Source organism: Podarcis liolepis (assembly GCF_965112155.1).
Source record: "Podarcis liolepis genome assembly, chromosome: 8".
Taxonomy (NCBI): Eukaryota; Metazoa; Chordata; class Lepidosauria; order Squamata; family Lacertidae; genus Podarcis; species Podarcis liolepis.
The window spans coordinates 14,363,251-14,387,833 of NC_139560.1; the positions used below are offsets into that span (position 1 = coordinate 14,363,251).

General features: G+C 45.3%; 1 protein-coding gene across 2 annotated transcripts in view; it reads right to left on the reverse strand.

Moving 5' to 3' along the window:
- Nucleotides 1-1,964: 1,964 nt before the first annotated feature.
- FER1L6 (fer-1 like family member 6) overlaps nt 1,965-24,583 on the reverse strand; it is a 120,438-nt gene continuing 97,819 nt past the window's right edge. For both annotated transcript variants that reach the window (XM_083516484.1, XM_083516483.1), the window contains exons 33-41: nt 21,813-21,983; nt 20,213-20,373; nt 19,244-19,386; nt 18,138-18,226; nt 14,918-15,016; nt 13,347-13,588; nt 11,853-12,016; nt 9,480-9,580; nt 1,965-3,129 (exon numbers count right to left, since the gene is read on the reverse strand). In XM_083516484.1, the coding sequence (XP_083372610.1) occupies nt 2,943-3,129; nt 9,480-9,580; nt 11,853-12,016; nt 13,347-13,588; nt 14,918-15,016; nt 18,138-18,226; nt 19,244-19,386; nt 20,213-20,373; nt 21,813-21,983 (1,357 nt within the window). In that variant the 3' untranslated portion in view covers nt 1,965-2,942. The remainder of the gene's footprint in view (nt 3,130-9,479; nt 9,581-11,852; nt 12,017-13,346; nt 13,589-14,917; nt 15,017-18,137; nt 18,227-19,243; nt 19,387-20,212; nt 20,374-21,812; nt 21,984-24,583) is intronic.

The window sequence follows — 24,583 nt, forward strand, 5'->3', positions numbered from 1 at the left end:
TCTTGCAGGCTGCCTGAAGGTCTGCTGGGCTCATTAAGTGTTTGCTTATGAACCGAAGCATAAACATGTTTGAGATGAAATAAATAAGAGAAAACATGATGCTATTAAATTTCTATCCTGCATTTCCTCCCAAAGGAGCCCAGGGTGGCAAGCGCGTCAGTGGGAAATCAATACATTTATAAATAAATTAACAATGTAATTAAAAGAACCTAAAGACATGGGAAGGTTCAAGACCTGTAGATCCATTTTCTGGAGTTTTTCTCCTTCTCTAAGATATGTGTAAAAAACAGATGATCTCAAGACATGTAGCAGAGACTGTTGTCCAAGTACTTGTGGCTTTGTGTTCCCCCCTACATGATGCCGTAGAGACTTAAATGAAGTTTGCACACCCTCGTGTTGACTGCAGTGCATCCCACAGAAAGGCCTCCCCTAAAATCCCTTCTATTGGTGAAATTAATCTTGGAAGAATCATTCAATTGTTGCCAATAGGTTGTGGGGTGTGTGTGTGTTGTGCCCTCAACAGTTTCCCGACTTTGCAAATACGCCCATGGGCTGAAAAAGGTTGGTGATCTCCTGTATGCGTACACAAATACTGTCGTACCTTGGAAGTTGAATGGAATCCATTCTGGAAGTCCGTTTGACTTCCAAAATGTTCAGAAACCAAAGTGCGGCTTCTGATTGGCTGGAGGAAGCTCCTGCGGCCAGTCAGAAGCTGCGGAAGCCCCATCGGACGTTCAGCTTCCAAAAATAGCTCGCAAACCGGAACAGTCACTTCCAGGTTTGCGGCGTTCAGGAGCCAAAACGTTTGAGAACTAAGCTGTTCAAAAACCAAGGTACGACTGTATTCACATAGTAAGCTGCTGCTGCCAGCTATAAAAGGAAAGAATCACAATTATATAGACTTTTCTCACGGGCAAGAGTAAAACATCCCTCTTTGCACCTGAGTTAGCTGTGCCAGATTGAGACATTTATATCCTACCTGTAAAGGTAAAGCGACCCCTGACCATTAGGTCCGGTCATGGACGACTCTGGGGTTGCGGTGCTCATCTCACTTTATTGGCCAAGGGAACCGGCGTACAGCTTCTGGGTCATGTGGCCAGCATGACTAAGCCGCTTCTGGCAAACCAGAGCAGCGCACAGAAACGTCGTTTACCTTCCTGCCAGAGCGGTACCTATTTATCTACTTGCACTTTGATGTGCTTTCGAACTGCTAGGTTGGCAGGAGCAGGGACTGAGCAACGGGAGCTTACCCCGTCGCGGGGATTCGAACCACCGACCTTCTCATTGGCAAGTCCTAGGCTCTGTGGTTTAACCCACAGCGCCACCCACGTCCCTTTTTCTAACTTGCCAGTAAGAACCAGCTAAATAACTTTGCTTATGGAATAAATAAAAAAATTCCTTCCAGTAGCACCTTAAAGACCAACTAAGTTAGTTCTTGGTATGAGCTTTCGTGTGCATGCACACTTCTTCAGATACACACATAACTTTGCTTATGGAAGTTATTCTGCCTCATCCTGCCACGCACCTGCACTCTGCCCATTTGCTTTACCACTTAACTGCCACTACCTTTGCTGCGATCTTTTGCACCGAAGGCCCACGCGTTGCGCAAAAGTTTTTGCAGTGCATCTGCAGTGGATGTTCCCTGCAAGCACTTCTGAATTTTCTTCTCTCCCCATTAATTCTCCATCTGTCTTCCAGCTCCCAATAAAAACTAGCTCTGTCTGCGCTTTCATTTCCCTTCATTTGTCACTGGTGAGCATGTGTTATTTTGGGTTCCTCCAGGCACAATATAGTTATTTCTCCTGAAATGATTTGAGCCATCACTTTTTAAGGTCTGCTGGCTTCTTTTGGTTTTTGTAAAAAAAAAAAAAAACCACACGTTGGAAATAAAACACGGCAGTAGTGGCTAGCAACATTTGGGGGGGGGGAAGGGCGGTACACTGAGAGACAACACAAATACAGTGTAATTGCAAATAATCTTTTATACATTGAATGCTATTTCATATTTAATGTACACGGTAGTTAATTATTTATACCAAAGCACCCATGATGTAAAACACACTACGAGTGCAATACAAGAGTTATGTGCATGTCGTCGAGCAAGTAGATGTGCATGAATTTGCAGAAATGGAACCGTGTTTTTGGATTCCCTCCATTAATATTACCACATGTGCAGATTTTTGCATACATAGTACAAGCGATCCAGATTTTATAGCCCTCTTCTTGGCAACATGCAGACTGCATTCTCTGGATTGCAAGGAATAGCTACAAGCTTGAGAAAGTTATTGGTGCTTAAGTCCACCTGAAATCACAACAACATAAGCAACCATGCAAATATGTAACACTCAGCAACTCAGATACAGATTTTGATATCAGAGTCACAAACATCCTGAATTTTTACGGACTCCTGAATCCTCTGGAATAAGCCAGAAAAGTGCCATTTATGTATTTGTAGCAACAAGGTATCTGACTGAAGCTTGACATGGGCTTCCAATGTCACCATCAACCTGCCAGAGCTTAGCTCAGGTGTAGCGCAAAGGACCCCTGGTCTGGAACACAGCAGACCTATCAGATTTGCAAATATTTCATTGGCTTCCAGCAAAATAAACCAGTTGTCCTGGACTGTATCCAAACTGGAACAGGAAATTTGGACATTTCTAATATTTACACTGAATTTTCAACCCAGAATTTCACTTCCAAATGTTACTGTCAGTGGCATAGTTCTGCACAACTGATAAGGAAATGTCATGTTTAAGACTGGAAGAAATGAGAACCGAAGAAAAAACAAAATTGACAGATCTGCCCACCCTTATTAGGAGTACACTTGAATATTCAACAATACAGGGTGATGTGTTATTCTGAGCATCGTTAAAATAAGCTGAGTTTATGTATTGATTATTATTTTTTACATGGTCATGTCATAATGGAGAGAGAAAGCTCTTCTAAGAACTCCCTACAACAATCCTACGGCTGATGGCGCCAGGCAGAGTGTAGATGAAAAGTACTAAGAATACAACCAGGATAAGTAGGAATAGCGCGATGATGATGTATTTCTTGTAATTTCTCCAGATGAGATAGAAAAAGCACTTGAAAGGATTCACAAACCAGGAGAAGGACGTGTCTGGCCGGCTAAATCAGAAAAGGGGAGGGAAAAAAAGAGAGAACATATTAATTTTGTCAGATTCATATTTATCCAAAGTAATTGCATTATCATTTTAATCTTGGGAAGGCATTGGAACTGAGACTGGGCAAAAACTTCATCACTATGAGAGCTGGAGCAAGATACAGATTCCCCATTTCCTGTACGTTTTTGTAAAAACCAAAACCAAAACATGCTGTTATAATGCATCTCTCTTTCCTAGATGCTTTTCATAGTCGCACAAGTCAATTAAGATAGGAAGGAAAATAAGGCTGAATGGAACAGTCAGCCTTATCTTGCACAGCGGGAGATTGGCAACAACAAATCCTTTATTCTCCTTATTATTAAGAGAAAAACAACTCCCAGACTTTTAGAAGATATCTGAAGGCAGCCCTGTTTAGGGAAGCTTTTAATGTTTAATAGACCATTGTATTTTAATATTCTGTTGGAAGCTGCCCAGAGTGGCTGGGGAAACCCAGCCAGATGGGCGGGGTATAAATAATATAATATAATATAATATAATATAATATAATATAATATAATATAATATAATATAATATAATATAATATAATATAATATAATATAATATCATCATCATCATCATCATTGTTAAGTTGTGGGTGAACATATCAGACGACACAGCAATTCTTCAAACAGCTCTTGTTTATTCACAGGCCAGAACAGAACTGAACTGAAGGGTTCAGCCAGCCTGCTTATATAGAGCTCCACTACAATGCAACTGTAATCACTTTCTGTAACTATCCAATCACTGAACGTCACTTTCAACCCCCTATTTGCATATGTGGACCTGAGTGAAAACTATCTACAGTATCCCCCTGCTGGCCCAGGGTGAGAACTTCAGTACATAACAATCATCATCTGCAGCAAAGTCTCAGGGAACATTCCAAACCGCTACATGGAAATATGCTGGGATTGAACCTGGGACCTTGTACACGCAATGCCTGCCAACCGACCATGTCTGTCATGACATCTCCCCCCCATCTCACATGGTAGCTGCAACAAGTGGAGGATGGGACCCTGGCCACATGGAGGCAATTCCCATGACAGGACCCCCCAAAAAACTATTTGAGCTGGCTGTGCAACACAGTGCAACTTCAGGTTCCTCTGGGATTGGTGCAGAAGCCATGTCACTACTGCAGGCAAGAGTGAATTGGAAAATGCTGCTCACTGGTGCCCTGGGGGCTCCATGGGGGCCCAAGCATGCACAAAAATTTTGTTATGGGTGCTCAGTACCCACACTGGAGGCCCTCTGACACAACTTCCAGTGCCTCGTGATGCACCAGAAGTCATGTCCAAGGCCTCGGGGGTAGTGTTTGAAGCCTCACAAGGTCTTGGAGATGGTGTCCAAGGCTTCCAATGTAACTTCTGGTGTCTCGTGAAGCACCAAAGTCACGTCTGAAACTTCACAGGGCCTCAGAGGTGGCATCTGAGGCCTCGTGGGGTGTCGGACACAACATCTGGGTTCCCAGGCGCCACTGCAGGGCACATGGCGTCATGGCCTAGGACCATCGTACCTACGGGACCGTCTCTCCTGGTATGTCCCATGGAGGACCTTTTAGTCTTCAAATAAAAACATCTTGGAGATCCTGGGCCACAGGGAGGTTAGGCTGGCCTCAACCAGAGCTAGGGCTTTTTTGGCCGTGGCCCTGATCTGGTGGAACGCTCTGTCTGGTGGAGACTAGGGCCCTGCGGGACTTGACATCTTTCCGCAGGGCCTGCAAGACAGAGCTGTTCCACCAGGCCTTTGGCCAAGGCACAGTCTGATTCCCTCCTTCGGTAATCCTCATAGAACTCTAGCCCAATGGTTGCCATTAATTTGATTCAGAATTGATTTTAGAATGAACTGATTTTAGAATGTATTTCAATTAATTGATTGTGATTTTATGTAAACTGTGTTACTTTTACTGTTGTTAGCCGCTATGAGCCTGGCTTCGGCTGGGGAGGGCAGGATATAAATAAAATTTTATTTTTATTTTTTATTATTATGGCGTCCAGGTGCAATGTCACATCATGATGTCATGGTGCACGCTGCTGGGACAGCTACTTAGATGCTTCTGGGTAGCCCAACCTCAGTTACAGATGGCAGGAAGGCAATTGCCTGTCCCTGTTTCTTCCCTGCACCTGGTATGCAGAAGCATATAGCAGGCTCTATTAGCAAAATCAGGCATGAGAAACCTGGTGCCTTCTCTATATCGTAGGATTCCAGTTTCCATCAGCCCCAGCCTGCATGGCAAAAGGTAAAGGATTATGCGAGCTGTTATGTACTGAAGTTTTCACCCTGGGCCAGCAGGGGGATACTGTAGATAGTTATGCAAATAAGGGATCGAAAGTGACGTTCAGTGATTGGATAGTTTTAGAAAATTGTTACAGTAACGTTGTACTGGAGCTCTATATAAGCAGGTTGGCTGAACCCTCCAGCTCAGTTCTATTCTGGGCCTGTGAATAAACAAGAGCTGTTTGAAGAATCGCTGTGTCGTCTGATATGTCCACCCACAACTTAACAGGAGCTGTAGTCCAACAACATCTGGTGTGCCCCAAATTCTCCCATTCCTGACCAAAATGCACACTCCAGTAACTTTCCATGCTGCTGTGCTTATTTTTGGTCTCAGAATCTGGCTGGGGTTGTGGGTAGAGGAGCTATAAAACAGCTGGGAATAGTGATACCTGCAGGGAAGAATCAGTGAGTATGGGCCAAGCTATCCCACAAGTACCTGCCAAATCTTCCTTGCTTATGCCTCTCCATACCGAACTTTAGGTTCGGCCCATTTGCCTTGTAGCATGTAATTTCTTCCTAAATCAGCAGGGTGGGGAGTCAGCTACGCAGCACCCTTGGAGAGCCTCAGCTATTCCAATCTCCCTTCCAGGCTTTTGCGGAGGCCACAATAAGAGCGCAAAAATTAAAATACTATGTCATGGCGATTAATGGCATCGTCCACCCCTTTAAGCTGGTCCAGCATCGTGCATCTTATAATTAAATAACAGAGAACGCCACTGTGTCGAGGTCATGAAGCACAACCTCCACTTTCCGCATAGCCTCGGGGTGGGGAAACAGTTGTAAAATGAGATTATTGGAAGTTCTGACAACAGGGCTGCTATTAAAGAATGCTGTATTGGTGAGGACACAATATTAATTTGGATAACCAGCAGTGTGCTGAAGCAAAGGTGAACTTTTCTGGAAGCTCTGCAAACGCTGTCTTGGTAGTCAGGATAACCCCGCAATTTGGTGTCATCCTTATCTGTGGGTTTGGGTGCTGTGAGCCCAGAAAGGGGAACTAACTGTAACTGTAAGCTTTGGACAGTTGCCTCCTATGCCCTCATCTGAGCAGGTGAAGCAATGGGAAGTTCTGGCCAAAGAGATGTGTGCTGCTTTGTGTATAAAGAACAAACGAGAGTTTGCTTAGTGTTTCCATTTCCTTGCTGTGGTGTCCATGTCGCGTCTATAGAGGCAGGGAGACTAGGCAAGCTGATTTGCTGCAAATCTTCACCTTTCTTTAATAATGACCGCTCCCCGCTTAAAATGGGGGGCGCCCTTTGCGTGGACGCATGCAGCCCCTAGATCTGGAGTGGCTCCAACAGCAATGGCTTGGCTTTGCCTTCCCTCAGGTGGGATATCTGGAGGTCTCCGCCTACCTCAGTCAGTTGTCCAATCCCACCTGGGGGAAGCGTTGCCAAGGAGACCAGGCCAGGTAGGGGAGGGATTACCTGCCCACACAATAGAGGGAGGATCTTACCTAGGAATCCTCACTTGGCTCCAGAGCTTCTCCCACCCTACCCACCTCAGTTAATGTCTTATTTTGCAGGTTAACTTTTCTTCACAGGTTTTGCAGGTTAACTTTTCTTCACAGGTATGCGGGCGCTGCTACGTTAAGGTCGCTGTTAAAGGGCCAGAAAGGAATTTCCCTGCATTGGCAGGTTTCGCCTTTCCCGTAGCAAAACGTCACAACTTTGGCGGTATCAGGCCTTGGGCGGAATCCTTTTGTCCATCTTCCTCTTGCGGCGGCGATACCAGGGTTCCCCGTTAAAGGGGTTTTCCGAAGGGAGGCTTTGGCTGTACACCTGCGGGGGCGGCGTTACGGGGGCGGCCATCTCTGCTTGAACATATGTTCTCCAGAGCCGGCCTATCCCCCCCCCACACTGGATAACCCTGATGCTCCCTAGGTCCCCGGCTGGGGACCGGGGAGGGAGAACGCCCAATGCCTGAGCCAAGGTCTACCCACATTTGAAATTTAATAAAGTTGTGGCCAATTTAATCCCATAGCACGTTGTCTTGAGTCGTTATTCCACATGACGGGGGGACCGTGCAGGATCTGGGGACTCCGCCTGTCCACGAAAAGCACTAGAATTTTGGTGTCCCTGCACCCAACTACTACTACGAGCCCTTCTTTGGGCCAGCGGTTCAGAACAAGGTTTTGGGGAGGAGCTAAATCTGACCTCTGTACAGAACAAATTTAAACCTCTCTACTCCTTCAAGAAGAAAACCCAGATGTTACATACTCAATTGTTAGATTTTGCACTGCCATGATGGATATTCGCTGAAGGATGGATTGCACCACAAACTAGGCCTAAACTGAAGCCTTAAAATGCAAGCCCTTTGCTCCTTTACGTTCCCTCTCTTATAGTCACTTTTAGTAATAGTAATATTAATAGTAATTTATTATTTGTACCCCGCCCATCTGGCTGGGTTTCCCCAGCCACTCTGGGCAGCTTCCAACAAAGATTAAAAATACATTAAAATGTCACACATTAAAAACTTCCCTGAACAGGGCTGCCTTCAGATGTCTTCTAAAAGTCAGGTAGTTGTTTATCTCTTTGACATCTGATGGGAGGGCGTACCACAGGGCGGGTGCCACTACCGAGAAGACCCTCTGCCTGGTTCCCTATAGCTTAGCTTCTCGCAATGAGGGAACCGTCAGAAGGCCCTCGGCGCTGGACCTCAGTGTCCGGGCAGAACGATGGAGGTGGAGACGCTCCTTCAGGTATACTGGACTGAGGCCGTTTTAATCGTTTGTCCTTGTTTTTGTCTTTTTAAGTTATGTATGGTATACAGTGGAACCTTGGTTTTTGAACGTAATCCATTCCAGAAGACCGTTTGACTTCCGAAATGTTTGAAAACCAAGGCACAAAGGGCTGTTGGCAAATTCAACTGAGAAAACTGAAAAACATGGAGTGGAAGCCGTTTGACTTCCGAGGCGCGTTTGACAATGGAAGCATTTATTTCTGGGTTTTTGGCGTTTGGGTTCCGAAACGTTCATCAATGGAGACGTTCGAGAACCGAGGTTCCACTGTAATCACCTTTTAATTATTGGTTTCTATTCCTTACCTGTTTTAAGCCTTATGTGTTCAGTTTATCCTTACGCTGGTCTATGACCGAAATAAAGTTTGATACTGATACAGACCTCTCTGCATACTCTCTTCTGTGGTTATATATAGGGACATAGGAAATTGCCTTACGCCGACTCAGACTATTAGCCCATCTAGCGCAATACTGTCTACACTGACTGGCAAGAGCTCTTTTCTCAGAAAGGAATCTCTCCCAGGGATGCTGGGATATTGGAGAATGTATCAGATGCCGTCTGCATGCAAAATGGATGTTCTGCTACTGAGCCACAGTCCTCGCTCATCATGGAGTGAGTCAACTATCAGCAGAAGGGACAGGGCAGATGGGAACGAACCCTTGTTCCAAACCGTCAACAATATGAACAAAAAGGCAACTAAGATGATCAAGGGACTGGAGCAACGCCCACCACGAGGAATGGATTGGGGCTTTTAATATCAGATTAGTAAAGGGGGGGGGGTGGACAAGAGAGGAAGCGCCCAAACTTATTCATGGTGCAAAGAAAGTGGAGATAGAGAGAGATGTTTCTCCCTTCTCACAATAGCTAGAACTCAGGGCCACCCATGAAGCTGAATGTTGGAAGGTTCAGGGCAGGCAAAAGGAGGTTTCTCTTCATGCAGCGCGTTCCAAAACTATGGAACTCACTGCCACAAGATATAGTGAAGGCTACCAAGCTGGACAATTTTGAAGGAGATTGGACAAATTAGTGGAGGATGAAGCTGTCAGTGTCTACTAGGCGTGATGGCTTTGTACGACCTTGGAGGCAGTGTCGTGAGTGGGAGAGTTCTGTTGCCCTCATGCCCAACTTGTGGGCTTCTCAGAAACAAAAGGTTGGCCGGTGTGAGAACAGAATCCTGGGCTTTGCTCCAGAAGGCTCTTCCTACATTCTTAATAATATTTCCAGACAGTTCATTTTGAGCATCCAGCTCAGAGATTGCTCACAGATCTCCAAGCACATGCATACACATGGCATCCTCACTTACTTGGGTTTTTCCAAAGGTTCAGGCTCCTTCCGAGCTTTGCCTACGGGATTCTTCTCGGCTTCCTCTGCCGTGACTAAATGGAACTCGGCTTCTACTTTGCCCTAGATTGAGAAAGAGAGCCTGTTTTGATTCACGGTACGTAAATAACGTTCACTAGCATTTGAAAGTTCTTCTTTAGAAAATGGGTGCTATGAAGTCATAAGTTGAGAGGGTTAAAATAATCATTAACCACAACAACCACCAATAATTACTTACAAATGACTAGCAATTAATTCTTAAACAATTAAGCATTAAATTAATTTTTGGTTGGAAGTCTGACCATGAGGCCGTTCCCTGTGTTCCTGTGTTCCTTCACTTATAATGTTTATCCTTACATTAATTTTGCATTTTGTTAATGATGAGAATGGGCTTAAGGGAAAACCAAATTATTTCCCCGAAATTCGGAAAAGAGCTCAGCTTATTCCAAGCCCAATTCAGACCTTCTTGCACACTGGATTGTGACAGAGTGAACACAGTATGATCCAATTTCTCCCCCAACCTCTCCACTGGGCCTCCCTCTGATTTGCTCCCTCTTTTCAAACCCCAACCCCATTTATCTTTGTTGCTGTTCCCATGGCAGGGGGGTCAAGATAGAGGGAGATATCTCTCCTTCCTCCCCTCTCTAATGCCTGTCATGCTGCTATCGTAGCATGCAAAACACAAAGAGCACTGGGAAATGCAATTTCCCCATGGCTACTGGTGGCAGTTGTGCTGGGGAAATAACATCTCCTAGTGCTCCTTGAGGCTCCCTCCTTCCATTAAAATCTGAGCCAGAAAGGAATGTTTGGGCTTCTAATGCTTGCCTTGAATATGAAGAGAGTATTACAAGCCTGTCAAATTTGTGTTTCTAAGCCAGGAGTTAAAATTTTGGAGTATATCTCAAATACGAGTTGTCGCTCAAAGTGCTGACATTATCTTGTTGCAACTATATTAAAAGTACACGGCCAATGATTATAACTGCAGAGAAAAAGCTGGATTTTCTGTGACGCAGATGCACAGAGTCTGCATGTTCACGACGATCTTACAACCTGCACTTGCAATTTAATTAAGATAAGATGTCTCCGACACACACATCCTCTGAAATAATGATGAGGAAGTTAAATGCAACGAGACTGTACAAAATCTGTGGTGGGTGGGGTGGTTTGGGGGGGAAGCAATTGGGGAATTGCATGTTTTAAGTATTAGAAAGATTCCTCAAGGAATAGACACATCCTTCCCCCCAATTGTCAACCTGAAAAGATCCTTCTGGAGTAATTATGGCTGTTTCATCTGCCATAAATCCTCCCCTGTAAACTGCACTTACTCAGTGCTACACAGATGTGAAACAGTATGAAACAAATCGCTGAAATCTGAGTAACACAGGAAGTTAGACTCTAAGAACACAAGAAGAATCTGCTGGCCAATGGCCCATCCAGTCCGCCATCTTGCTTTCACAGTGGCCAGCTAGATGCATCTGGAACCTGATCACCAGGTTCTGTTTTGCTTAGAATGGTTTCACTTGCTTTTATAAGTTCTTAACCTGAAGCACTATTTCTGGAGTGTGTAACCTGAAGCGTATGTGTCAGGGAACTGACATCAGAGCAGAGGGGAGAGGCGAGGCTCCCAGATTCTGCAGGAGAGGGAACAAGTAAGGGAAGAGAGAGAACGTCATCTGGGGAAGGAAGTCCAGGTGACACCAGGAAGAAGGGAGAGGCAGAGAGCATCTTGGAGGTGAGGCTCCGAGACTCTTCCAGTGAAGTCAGTGAGGAGGGTGGAGGACCACCACTCGGCACGCCCACTCTGCGCAGATGGCTTCCGCGCAGAGAGGCGAGGCAAAGGTTGTCCGTTAAGGAATTCTTATGCTGGAGGGAATTTAGGAGACGCCCACTCACGGAATCTGCTAGCGACTGAGCAGCAGCGGCAAGGCTGCTCAGTCAGGGAAAGACACAACCGCCCCTAAGCAGTTTGGAACAGCTAGAGGTTTACACACAAGCAACCCCAATTCCCTTGACAGTATGTAACCTGAAGCATATGTAACCCGAGGTACCACTGTATATGATTATATTTCTATAACCCGCCCTGGGACCTTATGCCGAAGGGGAGCTAAGAAATCTTATAAGCAATCAAGTAAACAAACAAATCACAAACCAGAAGGAAATCAGAAGAATATGGGGACAGGGGACCCAATTGTGATAAAAGCCAGAATTTGGAATTATGACAGGTCAAATAACTATGCTGCTGATCCATGCGATATTTGAGTCTTCACGTCCTTCATATTTTAAAGAAGCATCTGCCAGTGATATCTGTGTGACCTGTCTAGAGGCTTTTTTATATAGGTAATATTGGATTACTTACTGTGAGCTCCCCAGCTTTGACAAAAGGCCACCAGCCTCTGACCCTCTTCTGCTGAAATATGGAAATCTTGTTCTCCTCACTTGTTGCCATGACCATGTTTAGGTCGCAGCTCTTGGCGGTTTTGGCAGCTCGAGGAAAGCCATTCAGGTTCATTTCAAGGGAGCCTGGGTGGGGGAGGGTGAGAGTGGTCAAATTCTACATTCTTCCAAGACCAACTGGACTTTCCAAGAACAGCTTCCAAATCTGATAAATTCATGCCCCCACATGCTTAGGAAGTGAACAACCTGCCAATAAATCCCTGTAATTGTAGCTGTGGTGATAAGAGGAGGATGCAGGAAATGGAAAATAAACTCCTTATGTGTCTGTAGGTATGGCATGGAAACTTCCATTAAAGCTAATACAAGAGCCTAACAGTTAATGATTAAGTGAGGCTGTATCTGGGACACAGGAAGATGCCTTATACAGAGTCAGTCCATTCACCCATCTAGCTCATTGTTGTCTACAATGACTGGCAGCAGTTATCCAGGGTTTCAGACAGGGGAGATTCTCATCTCTACCTGGAGATACTTGCAGGCAAGGTAGGTGCTCTCCTAGCTAAGCTACAGTCCCTCCCCAGTGCTGTAGATGGGATACTGTGGGATGTAATCCACTAGGAGCAGTCGAATACAACATTCCTTGTTTTCCTAGAGTGGACATGCAATAGGATGTTTGGTCCAGCCAGTCGAAACTTCCTGTTCCTCCTGGGCTGGAACATCATTCCTTGCATGTGACTAGTGGGTGGGCGTGACCTTTCCAGACCTGGTAAAAGGACAAGGCATGTTGCCACTCTCTCTCTTTTCCATCTTCCTTTCATCTTGTGAACTGCTGGACTGCTAGCCTGCAGTCACTAGGTAAATCTTATGTTTGTATATGTTTGAAACTTTAAGCCTAAAGCCTGCCTTCAGGGATCATACTGTGCTCTGCCTGATCGTGAGTAAACTTTCTTTTTGTTAGTTATAAATAAGACTGTGGTGTCTTTATTTTTTTAGGAGGGATTCAAGGGGTCTTACCAGGAAAATATCAAAATAAAAAATTTTCTTCCAGTAGCACCTTAAAGACCAACTAAGTTAGTTCTTGATATGAGCTTTCGTGTGCATGCACACTTCTTCAGATACACAGGAAAATATCAGAACACATTTCAAAATATGTAACAGGAAAATATCAGAACACATTTCAATCTGGACAAACCAAATTGAATTGCTTATTGTCTTAAGAAACTCACACGAGTTTGCAACTAGTTTTCTGCTGTGTAAAGGAACTTGCTAGAGAAAATTAGGAAGGATATTAATAAACAATATATCCTCTCTTGCCACCCTGAACATTCTCACAGATATGAAGTTCCACTTGCGTATCCCACCACCGCCCACAAAATCCCACCCAAGCAGAGCCCATAATCTGTTCAAAATTCCCACTGCTGTTCAAAATCCAGATCACACCGCTCCGTTCAGGGCTTACCAAGGAAGTCGTCAGAGGAAAGCCTTTCAAAATCCCACACTTGGAGCACCAGTTCTGCAGGGATTTTGCGTTCCGTCTTCTCCAAGGAAAATATGTTCTCCCTCTTGCTGACCACCACTTGCTTCTCGGCCGGGAGATAATGGAACGGGAACACAAAGCGCCAGTTGAAGTTCCCTTCTCCGGTCAAAGAGTTGTAATGCACGTCCGTCTCCTGCCTATCATCTTCCAGGCCTTTCAACCACCTGTTGCAGGTAACATAGAGTGCACGAAAGAAGAATCAAGTGGAGCCAGAAGGAACTAGTCCAACCCTTTGTATCAAGACATCACATCTCATGCATAAAGCATCCTGTCCACTTTGTTTCTCTTAACTTTTCCAAGACTATTTCACCATTTAGCTAGGCATCCTGTTGAACTGTGCTTGCAATTCTTGTGATCTTTCAAACATTTGTCCCCAACAGTTCACACTTACATGGTTGCGCACCATCCCAATCTAAAAGAGGTATGAGACACCAGGGCTGTCTACTGGATCCGGCCACAGGCCCATCTTAGCCCAGCATCTGCTGGGCCAGCTAGATACCTATGGGAAGCTCACAAGCAGGACTCAAGCAAAAAGAGAACTCTCCCCTCCTGCAGTTTCCAGAAAGTGGAATTCAGGTGTATAATACCTCTGACCTCTGTTGGGAAAGATTGAGGGCACAAGGAGAAGGGGGCGACAGAGGACGAGATGGTTGGACAGTGTTCTCGAAGCTACCAGCATGAGTTTGACCAAACTGCGGGAGGCAGTGGAAGACAGGAGGGCCTGGCGTGCTCTGGTCCATGGGGTCACGAAGAGTCGGACACGACTAAACAACAACAACAATACCTTTGACATTGGAGGGGGAACATAGACATCAGGGTTAGAAGCCACTGATAGCCTTGTTTCCCATATATTTGTCAAATCCTCTTTTCAAAGACATCCTGGTTGGCAGGGCTGTCTTAAGCATATTCGGCGCCGGGGTGCAAAGATCAGCCCTATGCCCCCCCGGTTGCCCAGTCCCAGGTGCGCAGGAGGGTGTAGCTGGCTGGCTGCCTCAGTGTCTCGCTGGCTCGGTCACCCCCAAACTCGTGGCGCAGAGCTGCCCGCAGCAGAAGAGCCCGCCATGGCGCTTTGACCCACAGACGGGCTCTTCCCCGGACTCAACTCTCAGACCCTGAACTCTCGGCCCGGTGCCCCTGAGAGCCCGACGCCCGGGTGCCCCGCACCCCTAGTGCCTATGGGTAAGGCGGCCCTGCTGGTTGGTTACCTATTATTGTGAGTTTTGAGTTTTCCTTATGGAAATGTAGGACTTCATTTCCTATGCATGCCAGTCCTGTGTCTGCTTAATTCTAGTCAGGGGTTGAATTCTCAATGAGCCATTGCAGCAAAATGCCAAGGCCACAGAGCTGTCACATCCACGCGTGTGCACAGAACCTGCTAATACAGCTGTGACTCATGTTAATTTATTTTTTGATGGATGGCTCGGGTCATAAATTAATTCACCCTGTCAATGGATAAATGAGGAGATCCGCAGGCCGTGCCTGAGCAAACTTACCCTTTTACGTAGATGTCGCTTGATTTTTGTCCAGTGAAGATATTCTCATCCTCTAAAATGACATCTTCTGTATTCCAGATTATCACTCTCAGTTCATAACTTGGGAGAGGAAGAAGGGTGGGGAAGGAAGAAGAAGGAGAGAGAGCCAGCACAGAATGTGAAGTTAGATTAGCAAAACACCCCATAATGTAATTCGCAGTCAGTCATTTTGGTCACATTTTGGGGGGACAGATTCTAATTTTAAGCTGCCTAAATATGAGAAAAAGAAAGTGGTTCTGGGGGGGGGATGGGGCCCTGCCTCATTTTCTTTTCTGAGGAGAACTTAAAATAGCACAAATGTCATGCTTTTATATATTCACAATGTGATTCCTAACTAACTGGGATATTCTAGGAAGGAGTGGGGAGGAATTAAACCAGGAACAAGCAGCAGCCCCAGCAAAGGGAGAAAATGAAAAGGAACAGTTATCAAAGAAGGTGACATGTTTATGGGCTTTTCCAGAAGTTAATTGCGTCCCATCTCCAAGCACAACGTTCTGCTTGATACTTGAAATGGGCAAACATTCAGCACAGTCCTAGTTTCGGTTACATGATGGGACTGTATCATAGGCCACCACTGAGAGTTTGAATTCAATGTAACATGGCTTCTTCTGACACTGTGATCTAATGTTTTGCACTGATAGGTACATTATTGGTATTTTGAACTTTCTTGCAAGAAAAAATGCTTTATTGATAGCATTAAAAACTTCTTAGCTGCTGTGAAGGCCGCTTCTTTAGCCCTTCATTAATTCTTCATGGAGAGAGAGGAAAGCTTAATAGAGTCAGCTTCAGACTGAACATAATTGATGTACTAATCGTTTCTCTGAAATTACTCCAGACTAAAAAAAAATTGCTGCCAAAAAGCCACTGTTAAAACAGTTTTATGAGCCTTGAATTTTCCTTGGCTTTTCTATCTGTTTTGTGTTCAACACACCCTTTCTAGCTGAGCAGCGTATTCAATGAAGTTATATGTTTTGTTACCTCAAATTATGTAAATCAGGTAACCTCAAACTATAGGGCCCAAACAGAAATCTTCACATGACTTATGACAAATAAGGAACAATTGGGAAATATGCAAATTTGTTGGAATAGACTCCAGCTTTACCATTTGGGTAATAGTGCAGTTAATGAGCAACAAATATTAAAATAAAATTATTATGGAGACAGAGCAGTGGAAAAGAATAAGGCTGGAGAATAACTATACACATTTTCAGAGTGAAATGTAATTTGAAATAGAGATTGCTGCCACTATCACATCCCACTTTTGCCTTTGGTAAACGGATCTTGCAGGTTTTTATACAATTTTGAAAACCTGCAGAACCTCTTTGACCAGTGAGAACAATGGGACAAACATGAGCATCTCCAGTTTTTCAGGGAGCCCAAGCAACATGGTCCCTTAAGTATCTAGAGGCAGCTGAAGCACAGCTGCTGAAGAGTGGAAATAAGTGAGGAATAATAATAATAATTTATTATTTATACCCCCCCCCCATCTGGCTGGGTTTCCCCAGCCACTCTGGGCGGCTTCCAATAAAACACTAAAATACAATAACCTATTAAACATTAAAAACTTCCCTAAACAGGGCTGCCTTTAGATTGGCAACCATATGTCAGGAGTGCTCTGGTGGTGTTTCCTGCTTGGCAGGGGTTGGACTCGATGGCCCTTGTGGTCTCTTCCAACTCTATGATTCTATGAAAAGTTTGGTAGTATTTTTTCTCTTTGACATCTGGTGAGAGGGTGTTCCACAGGGCGGGCGTCACTACCGAGAAGGCCCTCTGCCTGGTTCCCTGTAACTTGGCTTCTCGCAGCGAGGGAACCGCCAGAAGGCCCTTTGCGCTGGACCTCAGTGTCCGGGCAGAACGATGGAGGTGGAGATGCTCTTTCAGGTATACTGGACCAAGGCCGTTTAGGGCTTTAAAGGTCAGCACCAACACTTTGAATTGTGCTCGGAAACGTACTGGGAGCCAGTGTAGGTCTTTCAAGACCAGTGTTCTATGGTCTCGGCGGCCGCTCCCAGTCACCAGTCTACCTGCCGCATTCTGGATTAGTTGTAGTTTCTGGGTCACCTTCAAAGGTAGCCCCACATAGAGCGCATTGCAGTAGTCCAAGTGAGAGATAACCAGAGCATGCACCACTCTGGCCAGACAGTCTGCGGGCAGGGAGGGTCTCAGCCTGTGTACCAGATGGAGCTGATAAACAGCTGCCCTGGACACAGAATTGACCTGCGCCTTCATGGACAGCTGTGAGTCCAGAATGACTCCCAGGCTGCACACCTGGTCCTTCAGGGGCACAGCTACCCCATTCAGGACCAGGGAGTCCTCCACACCTGTTAATTGAGGAACCGTCCTAGATCCCTTTGTACCACCGTAGAGAACACTGAGACGCTGTTACTGTTGATGCACGTTCTCTGTTGATGCAGAGTCTGGAATTGTCACACCTTTAACTAACAGCCCGCCTACCTCTCAATCACCTGAAGTCAAAACTATATCAGGCGATCCTTCTTTTCCCATGCAGATGATCATCTAATTATCAGAGTTGCATAGTTCCACGAACAGTGCTATGCAGGCACTGAAAGCTCCATGCATGGTGCTTTGCAAGCCCCAACAATCAGCTGACCACATGTGCAGGCAAAAAGGAGTGACCTCATATCATTGAGGCATCAGGGGATTAATAGATTGCTCCACTTCCACCTGCAAAAGTTGGCTCACAGGGGAGAGAAGGATTTGACCCACCAGCTGGACCCACTTCCCCACTCCCGCCTTAATGGTCTGAGCTGGGGAGAACTGCCAAACTCCCTGCCATTGGACCCCCCCCCCCAAAAAAAGTTTGGGCTCTCCATGGGAAGTGAAACCATTCTCAAACCATTCTGACTGTCTTGCCTCCAGACCAGCTTTTATAAGCCCCCACAGCTACTTCTTGTGCAGTTGCCTTTGTTAATAAATAAGTGTTTTGCAAATTTCATTTTTTTCTACAAGGCTTGCTATATATAAAAAAAGGTTTTTAAAGATTGCTGGTAATGGATAGAAAGCGGAAGGGAGATTATTGCAAACGAAAAGGATGTTCCAGTTCCTCGAGGTTTTAAGCTGCATGACAACTAGTTTACACATCCCTAGGAAGATGCAATACTATTAACAAGAAGCTAAAGAATGTATATTTGCAGGCAGAGGGGAGAGTGTAATGAATTACCCTTTGGGTTTTCTTGGTGAAATGTCAACCGGCGGCCCTGGGAGAGGCATATCCTTTGGAAACATGTCTACCCACATCTGCACACGGCCCTTCAGGAAGGAAAACAAAAGAACACATGCGAAGGAGGTGCAAATTCAGTTATGGAATAGCAAGACTTATTATTAAAATTAAAATGTGTATACCGACCTTCATCTGCATAGCTGATTCCAGACAACCCTGCATCTACTAATGCAGGCATAGGGAAACTCGACCCTCCAGATGTTTTGGGACTACAACTCCCATCATCCCTAGCTAACAGGACCAGTGGTCAGATATGATGGGAATTGTAGTCTCAAAAACATCTGGAGGGCCGAGTTTGCCTATGCCTGTACTAATGCTTGAGCTACTGCTGCATAAGAACACAAGAAGAACTGTGCTGGATCGAACCCTTCTAGTTCCTTCTAGCATCCTTTTCTCACAATGGGCAACTTGATTAAAAAAAGGTAAAGGTAAAGGACCCCTGGACAGATAAGTCCAGTCAAAGGTGACTATTGGGTTGTGGCACTCATCTCACTTTTCAGGCAGAGGGAGCCGGCATTTGTCCACAGACAACTTTCCAGGTCATGTGGCCAGCATGGCTAAACTGCTTCTGGTGCAATGTGACACTGTGACGGAAACCAGAGCGCACGGAAACGCCATTTACCTTCCCGCCGCAGTGGTACCTATTTATCTGCTTGCACTGGTGTGCTTTCGAACTGCTAGGTTGGTAGGAGCTGGGACAGAGTAATGGGAGCTCACCCTGATGCGGGGATTCGAACTGCCAACCTTCTGATTGGCAAGCCCAAGAGGCTCAGTGGTTTAGACCACAGCGCCACCCACGTCCCCTAGGGCAACTTGATACCTATATGGGAAGCCCATAAGCAGGACTTGAGCACAACAAGTGGGGACACTTGTGACTCTCAGCACCTGGTATTCAGACACATACCGATAACTCCAAATTAAGTATAATTGCCCAACCTGAATGGGCCTGTATGTGACTGAATCCCAGCTGAAGATAGCAACAGCCTGGAACCACCCAGCTTTCCATGATTTCCTTTTTTGCCATTTATCTAGGCTATAGCATTTACCTGCTCCATGCCGGGCTTATCTTTGTGGTATATGGGCCGCGTCTCAATGTGTTCGGGCACCAGCTTGCATCCAACCCCAGGGATGTCGTTCCAGGAACGCAAAACCTTCAGAGCAAGGTGCTCATAGGATTCCACTGGCTCCTCTGCAAAAGGAAGGAAAGCACAGAACGAGCTGTTACGTCACACAAGGCTGGGCCTTGGCGGCAGCGGCGACAGCATCTTCTCCTCCTCCTCCTCCTCCCTCCAGCAACCACTAAGAGCTGCCCAGGAGCATCAGCCATGGAGAGGCAATGCTCCCTTGCAGCCGCCACTGCTTGGGATATGCGCTGGCTCAACCTCTTCACTGAGCTCGGCAGCGGCAGCACTGACAGGAGAAACAGGGATATTCCAGGATCAAATCAGAAGCTGGGATAGCTTTTCAGGGGCGAATGAAGGTGTTGTGACACCCGGGGCGGGGCATCGCTATGTAGGGCGCATGTACAGCGTCGCTACGTATGACGCATGCGCTGTATGTAGCAAGCCGCGCATGCATTGTACATAGTGGTTTGCCGGCACCGCTGCTCCAGCGCCATATGGACGGTACCAGGATCCTTTGTGTACAGTGCACGTGCTGCGTCGTTACATACAGCACATGCATGTGATGCCACACATGCGCTGTACATAGCAGTTTGCAGCCGCGAATGGAGGATCCTCCATATGCGGCTGCAGCGGCGCAATGGCTGCTTGCGCCACTGCGTCCGGGCAAGCACCCTGCAGGCTGCTTCCTTGTCACCCTCCCAGATGTGGAACCCAGGGCGCACTGTCTCCATGCCCCCCCCTTATGACGCCACTGTAGCTTTTGTAATTCCAGGAGCATCCCTGGAAAATGGGGACACTTGGAGGGTATGTTTAATGCAGAGCCAGCTTTGTTAGTGCTTTACGAAAAAACATTTGTGGTTCAGCAGATCAGACTGTAAATACCATTATTACCATTCTCGTCTGCCTGGAAGACTGTCTGCCCTGTAAAGACCTTGTCGCCTACTTGTATCTTCCCAGGTTGCATGTAGGGCCCGCTCAGCTTGTTATCTTTGCAGAGCTTGGTCAGGATCTCGGTTGGCTTGGTGGCATCTCGCCAGGCATTATACCCTTCACTGCAAATGAAAGTAGAGGGTTTTGGACGGATGGAGCAGTTTCTAAAAGCCCACACTTTTCAGAACAGAGCTCATGAGAACATTTCCTGCCAAGGCACTATTCAATTTTGATGAGCTCTAGAATACTACCTGGCCATAAGAACGTCTAGTTCCCATTAGAACAGAGACAGAGAACCTTTTTCCAGGCTGTGGACTACATTAGTCTGGTGGTCAGCTGTTTGGGGGGAGGGATGTCTTCCCATTGTGACAGCAGACTACAGTGGTGCCTCGCAAGACGAAAATAATCCATTCCGCGAGTCTCTTCGTCTAGCGTTTCTTTCGTCTTGCGAAGCAACCCTATTAGCGGCTTAGCGGATTAGTGCTATTAGCGGTTTAGCGGCTATTAAAGGCTTAGCAGCTTAGCGGCTAAAAGGCTATTAGCAGCTTAGAAAAAGGAGGGGAAGCGAAAAAAATCGCAAGACGTTTTCATCTTGTGAAGCAAGCCCATAGGGAAATTCGTCTTGCGAAGCACATCGGAAAACGGAAAACCCTTTCGTCTAGCAGGTTTTTCGTCTTGCGAGGCATTCGTCTTGCAGGGCACCACTGTATAACACACGGTTAACATATACCCAGACTCACACACAAAGCATAGAAAGCAGTGCATATATTCAATTCTTAGACACGCCACTCAAGTTCCACCTTTCGTTTTCTCAATTGACTTTTCTTTTTAACACAACATTTGTAATAAAAGCTGTGCAATGTCCTTTATCTGGTTTGACTGTGTGAATGGCAAAAAGAACTTTAAGGCTGCACCCAGCTAAGTTCTACTCAAAGCAGATCCATTGAATGAATGAATGGAACTTTCTTTGCGTCAGCCATCGGCCACAGCAACAAACCAACATTGTGATATACACAGAACAAAATAAAAAGTAGATACTTTAAAACACAGTTTAGAGTCCTGAATCAGCAGTCAAATAGTGGACCTTATTCTGATTGCCCCAGCTAAAAACCTTGCAGCCATTAAAAATAATGGACACGATTAACTTACGTCCATTGGTTTCAGTGGGTCAGCTCTGTAACTGCAAATAATGCAAATGCGCATCTAAACTGCAAAAATGCAATTGCATATGAAATGTTGTATGCAATTTGCATGGGCAAGTTTTTGCATGTTTGCAAGGAACACAGATTTGTCTTTCTGCTAAGACATCCCCCACCCACCTCAATCTTCTGCAGCTTATCTTTGTGCACACTTTGTACAACACCAAAGCTCTTTTCCTTCTCAGCTGCTCCCTTTTGAACAGCTGATGGGCAGGAAGGGATGCAGACTGCTGAACGAAATTCAACTGCAAGTCAAATGCAGCCCAGGGCCTGGAAGTTCACCATCCCTACGTTAGGAGTTTTCTGAAACTTCTTAGGCTGTTGATCAATTTCAGAGACCTTGTGTCTGGAAAGAAGCTTACATTTCATATTGGCTCTGCAACCCACAGGTAGCTCGATGTCTGCTGTAAAAACGGTTTTCCAAATCGATTTTTGTTTCTCCAATGAGGTCATCAGAACCAATCATGTCATGGTCGTAGATCAGGACTGAAAGCAGAGATTCCTTAGGGAAAGTTGCCTGGATTTCAAACGACCTATGGCAGAAATATTGGTAAGATTATGTTATGTTTGCTTTCAGGGAAGTCTCGCTGAAATCAATGGGACTTAATTGGGGGGAAAGTGGCTTAGGAGTGGGGTGTTAAAGTTATAGGAACATAGCACAGGTTTGAGAGTTTAACCCAAAAAGGCCATCACAAAAATTAGAAGAAGAAGAAGAGTTTGGATTTGATACCCCGCCTTTCACTCCCTTTAAGGAGTCTCAAAGCGGCTAACATTCTCCTTTCCCTTCCTCCCCCACAACAAACACTCTGTGAGGTGAGTGGGGCTGAGAGACTTTAGAGAAGTGTGACTAGCCCAAGGTCACCCAGCAGCTGCATGTGGAGGAGCGGAGACGCGAACCCGGTTCCCCAGATTACGAGACTACCACTCTTAACCACTACACCACACTGGTGGAAAGCTTTTGAAAAATATCCTTGGAATGATTTTTTTTCTGGCCACCCCAGAAAAACAACAACCCCTAAACCAGTAGTCTTCTTCTACAGAATGTACGTCTGTGTTACAGCCAGTTATTAGTTAACTTTTCCCAGTATTGAAATGTGAGACCAACACTTGTTTTCTGTTATAGCTGAAAATGTGACTAAACTAGGCTTCTCCATCTGTTTGGTTTAATCTGGACATCAGTTACAAAATTCACCTTCTTGAATTTTCTTGCTCTTCATACATCGAGGCATCTCTATCTACTCCAGCAAGTTCTATGTTATATGGATTTTGTTTTTAATTCAAAGCATTTACGTCCCTCTCAAAAACTGGAAATGGTGCCAGACCAGCTTACAAATCAATATCCTCTCCACCCACCTGCAAAAGTTCTTTCCCTCAATCTTACAATCTTAAAATACACATGTAGAACGAGACAGGGAAGAAAGAGAAAAGCAAGCAAACAGGGACCAATTTCCAGATGTTATCAAGTTCTTATAATGATCATCTTGGGTCGAAGCACAGCTAAAAAATAATAATCAAACAAATCCCAAACGGCTGTTTTGGTGGTGTGTGTATGGAATGATGCAACATGGCTGACACATCAAATAGAGAAGGAAATGGAATGGGATCACAAAATGGTAGAGGCGTCTCCGACCCCCCCATCAGTGGAAAAAAGAAACTTATATAAAATAATAATAATAATAATAATAATAATAATACCCAGCCCATCTGGCTGGGTTTCCACTCTGGGTGGCTTCCAACAGAATATTAAAATACAATTGTCTATTAAACATTAAAAGCTTCCCCTAGGTTGCCAACAGAAAAAGTGTTGAATTAAACCCTCTGGAGGCCCCATGGCAATTGAAATCTTGGGGGCCCCATCACAAATTATCTCCTATATGCATTTTTTATTTTAAAGGTAAAGGTAAAGGACCCCTGGATGGTTAAGTCCAGCCAAAGGCACCTATGGGGTTGCGGCGCTCATCTTGTTTTACAAGCCAAGGGAGCCGGCATTTCTCCACAGACAGCTTTCCGGGTCATGTGGTCAGCATGACTAAGCCACTTCTGGCACAACGGAACACCGAAACAAGAGCAGCGCACGGAAACGCCTTTTACTTTCCCGCCGGAGCGGTACCTATTTATCTACTTGCACTTTTTGGCGTGCTTTCGAACTGCTAGGTTGGCAGGAGCAGGGACCGAGCAACAGGAGCTCATCCCGTCATGGGGATTCGAACCACCGACCTTCTGATCGGCAAGCCCAAGAGGCTCAGTGGTTTAGACTACAGCGCCACCTGCGTCCCACCTATTTTTTATTATACCAGCCGACAATTTTAATAAACCAATTTTATTACATGAAACAAACATTAACAATTATTAAACAAAGTAACATATCATATTATTAAGCAAAAAGCTACGGAAGCTTGAGATGGTGATTTTCTTTCAAGATCTAATCAGTATTATTGTGATCTGTTGTCGCAGGGCCCCTAAAAGTTGTGGTGCCTATAGGCCAGTACCTATGTGGTAATCTGGCACTGGACAGAAATTATTTGCACCTCTCCTGTGTTCTGAAAAGAAAGAAGAGGGAAGGGTGGGTGGCCCAGGCCTAATATCCACTGAAATAATTGGGCATGGCCAATGTAAGAGACACTAAGCCAAGGCAAGCAGGAACTTAGAGCAGGATGATCAAACAGTCTCTCGTAGATTGTGGATTTTTGAGCAGATATTTACAAGAACTTTCATGGGTCCCATAGGAGATACTGGAAGGTTCTCTGACACCTGAGTTAAAGAAAATGTTTTAAAATACTTTTGTTAAGAAACCAGAAGTCTTTTTATTGTGTATAGTGGGTGAAGAGATATCAAGGGAAGATAAAAGACTGTTCATGTATGCAACAACAGCGACAAGAATTCTTTTAGCCCCAAAATGGAAACAGCAAGAAGTACCAACAAAAGAAAAGTGGCAGATTAAAATGATGGACTTTGCAGAACTGGCGAAGCTGACAGGAAAAATCCAAAACCAGAATGATCAGGTATTCCCAAAGGACTGGAGTAAATTTATACGATATTTGAAAGATTACTGTAAGCAATTAACATCACTAGCAGGGTTGTCTTAAAAAGCATCTTAAAAAGCAGAAACATCACCTTGCCGACAAAGGTCTGT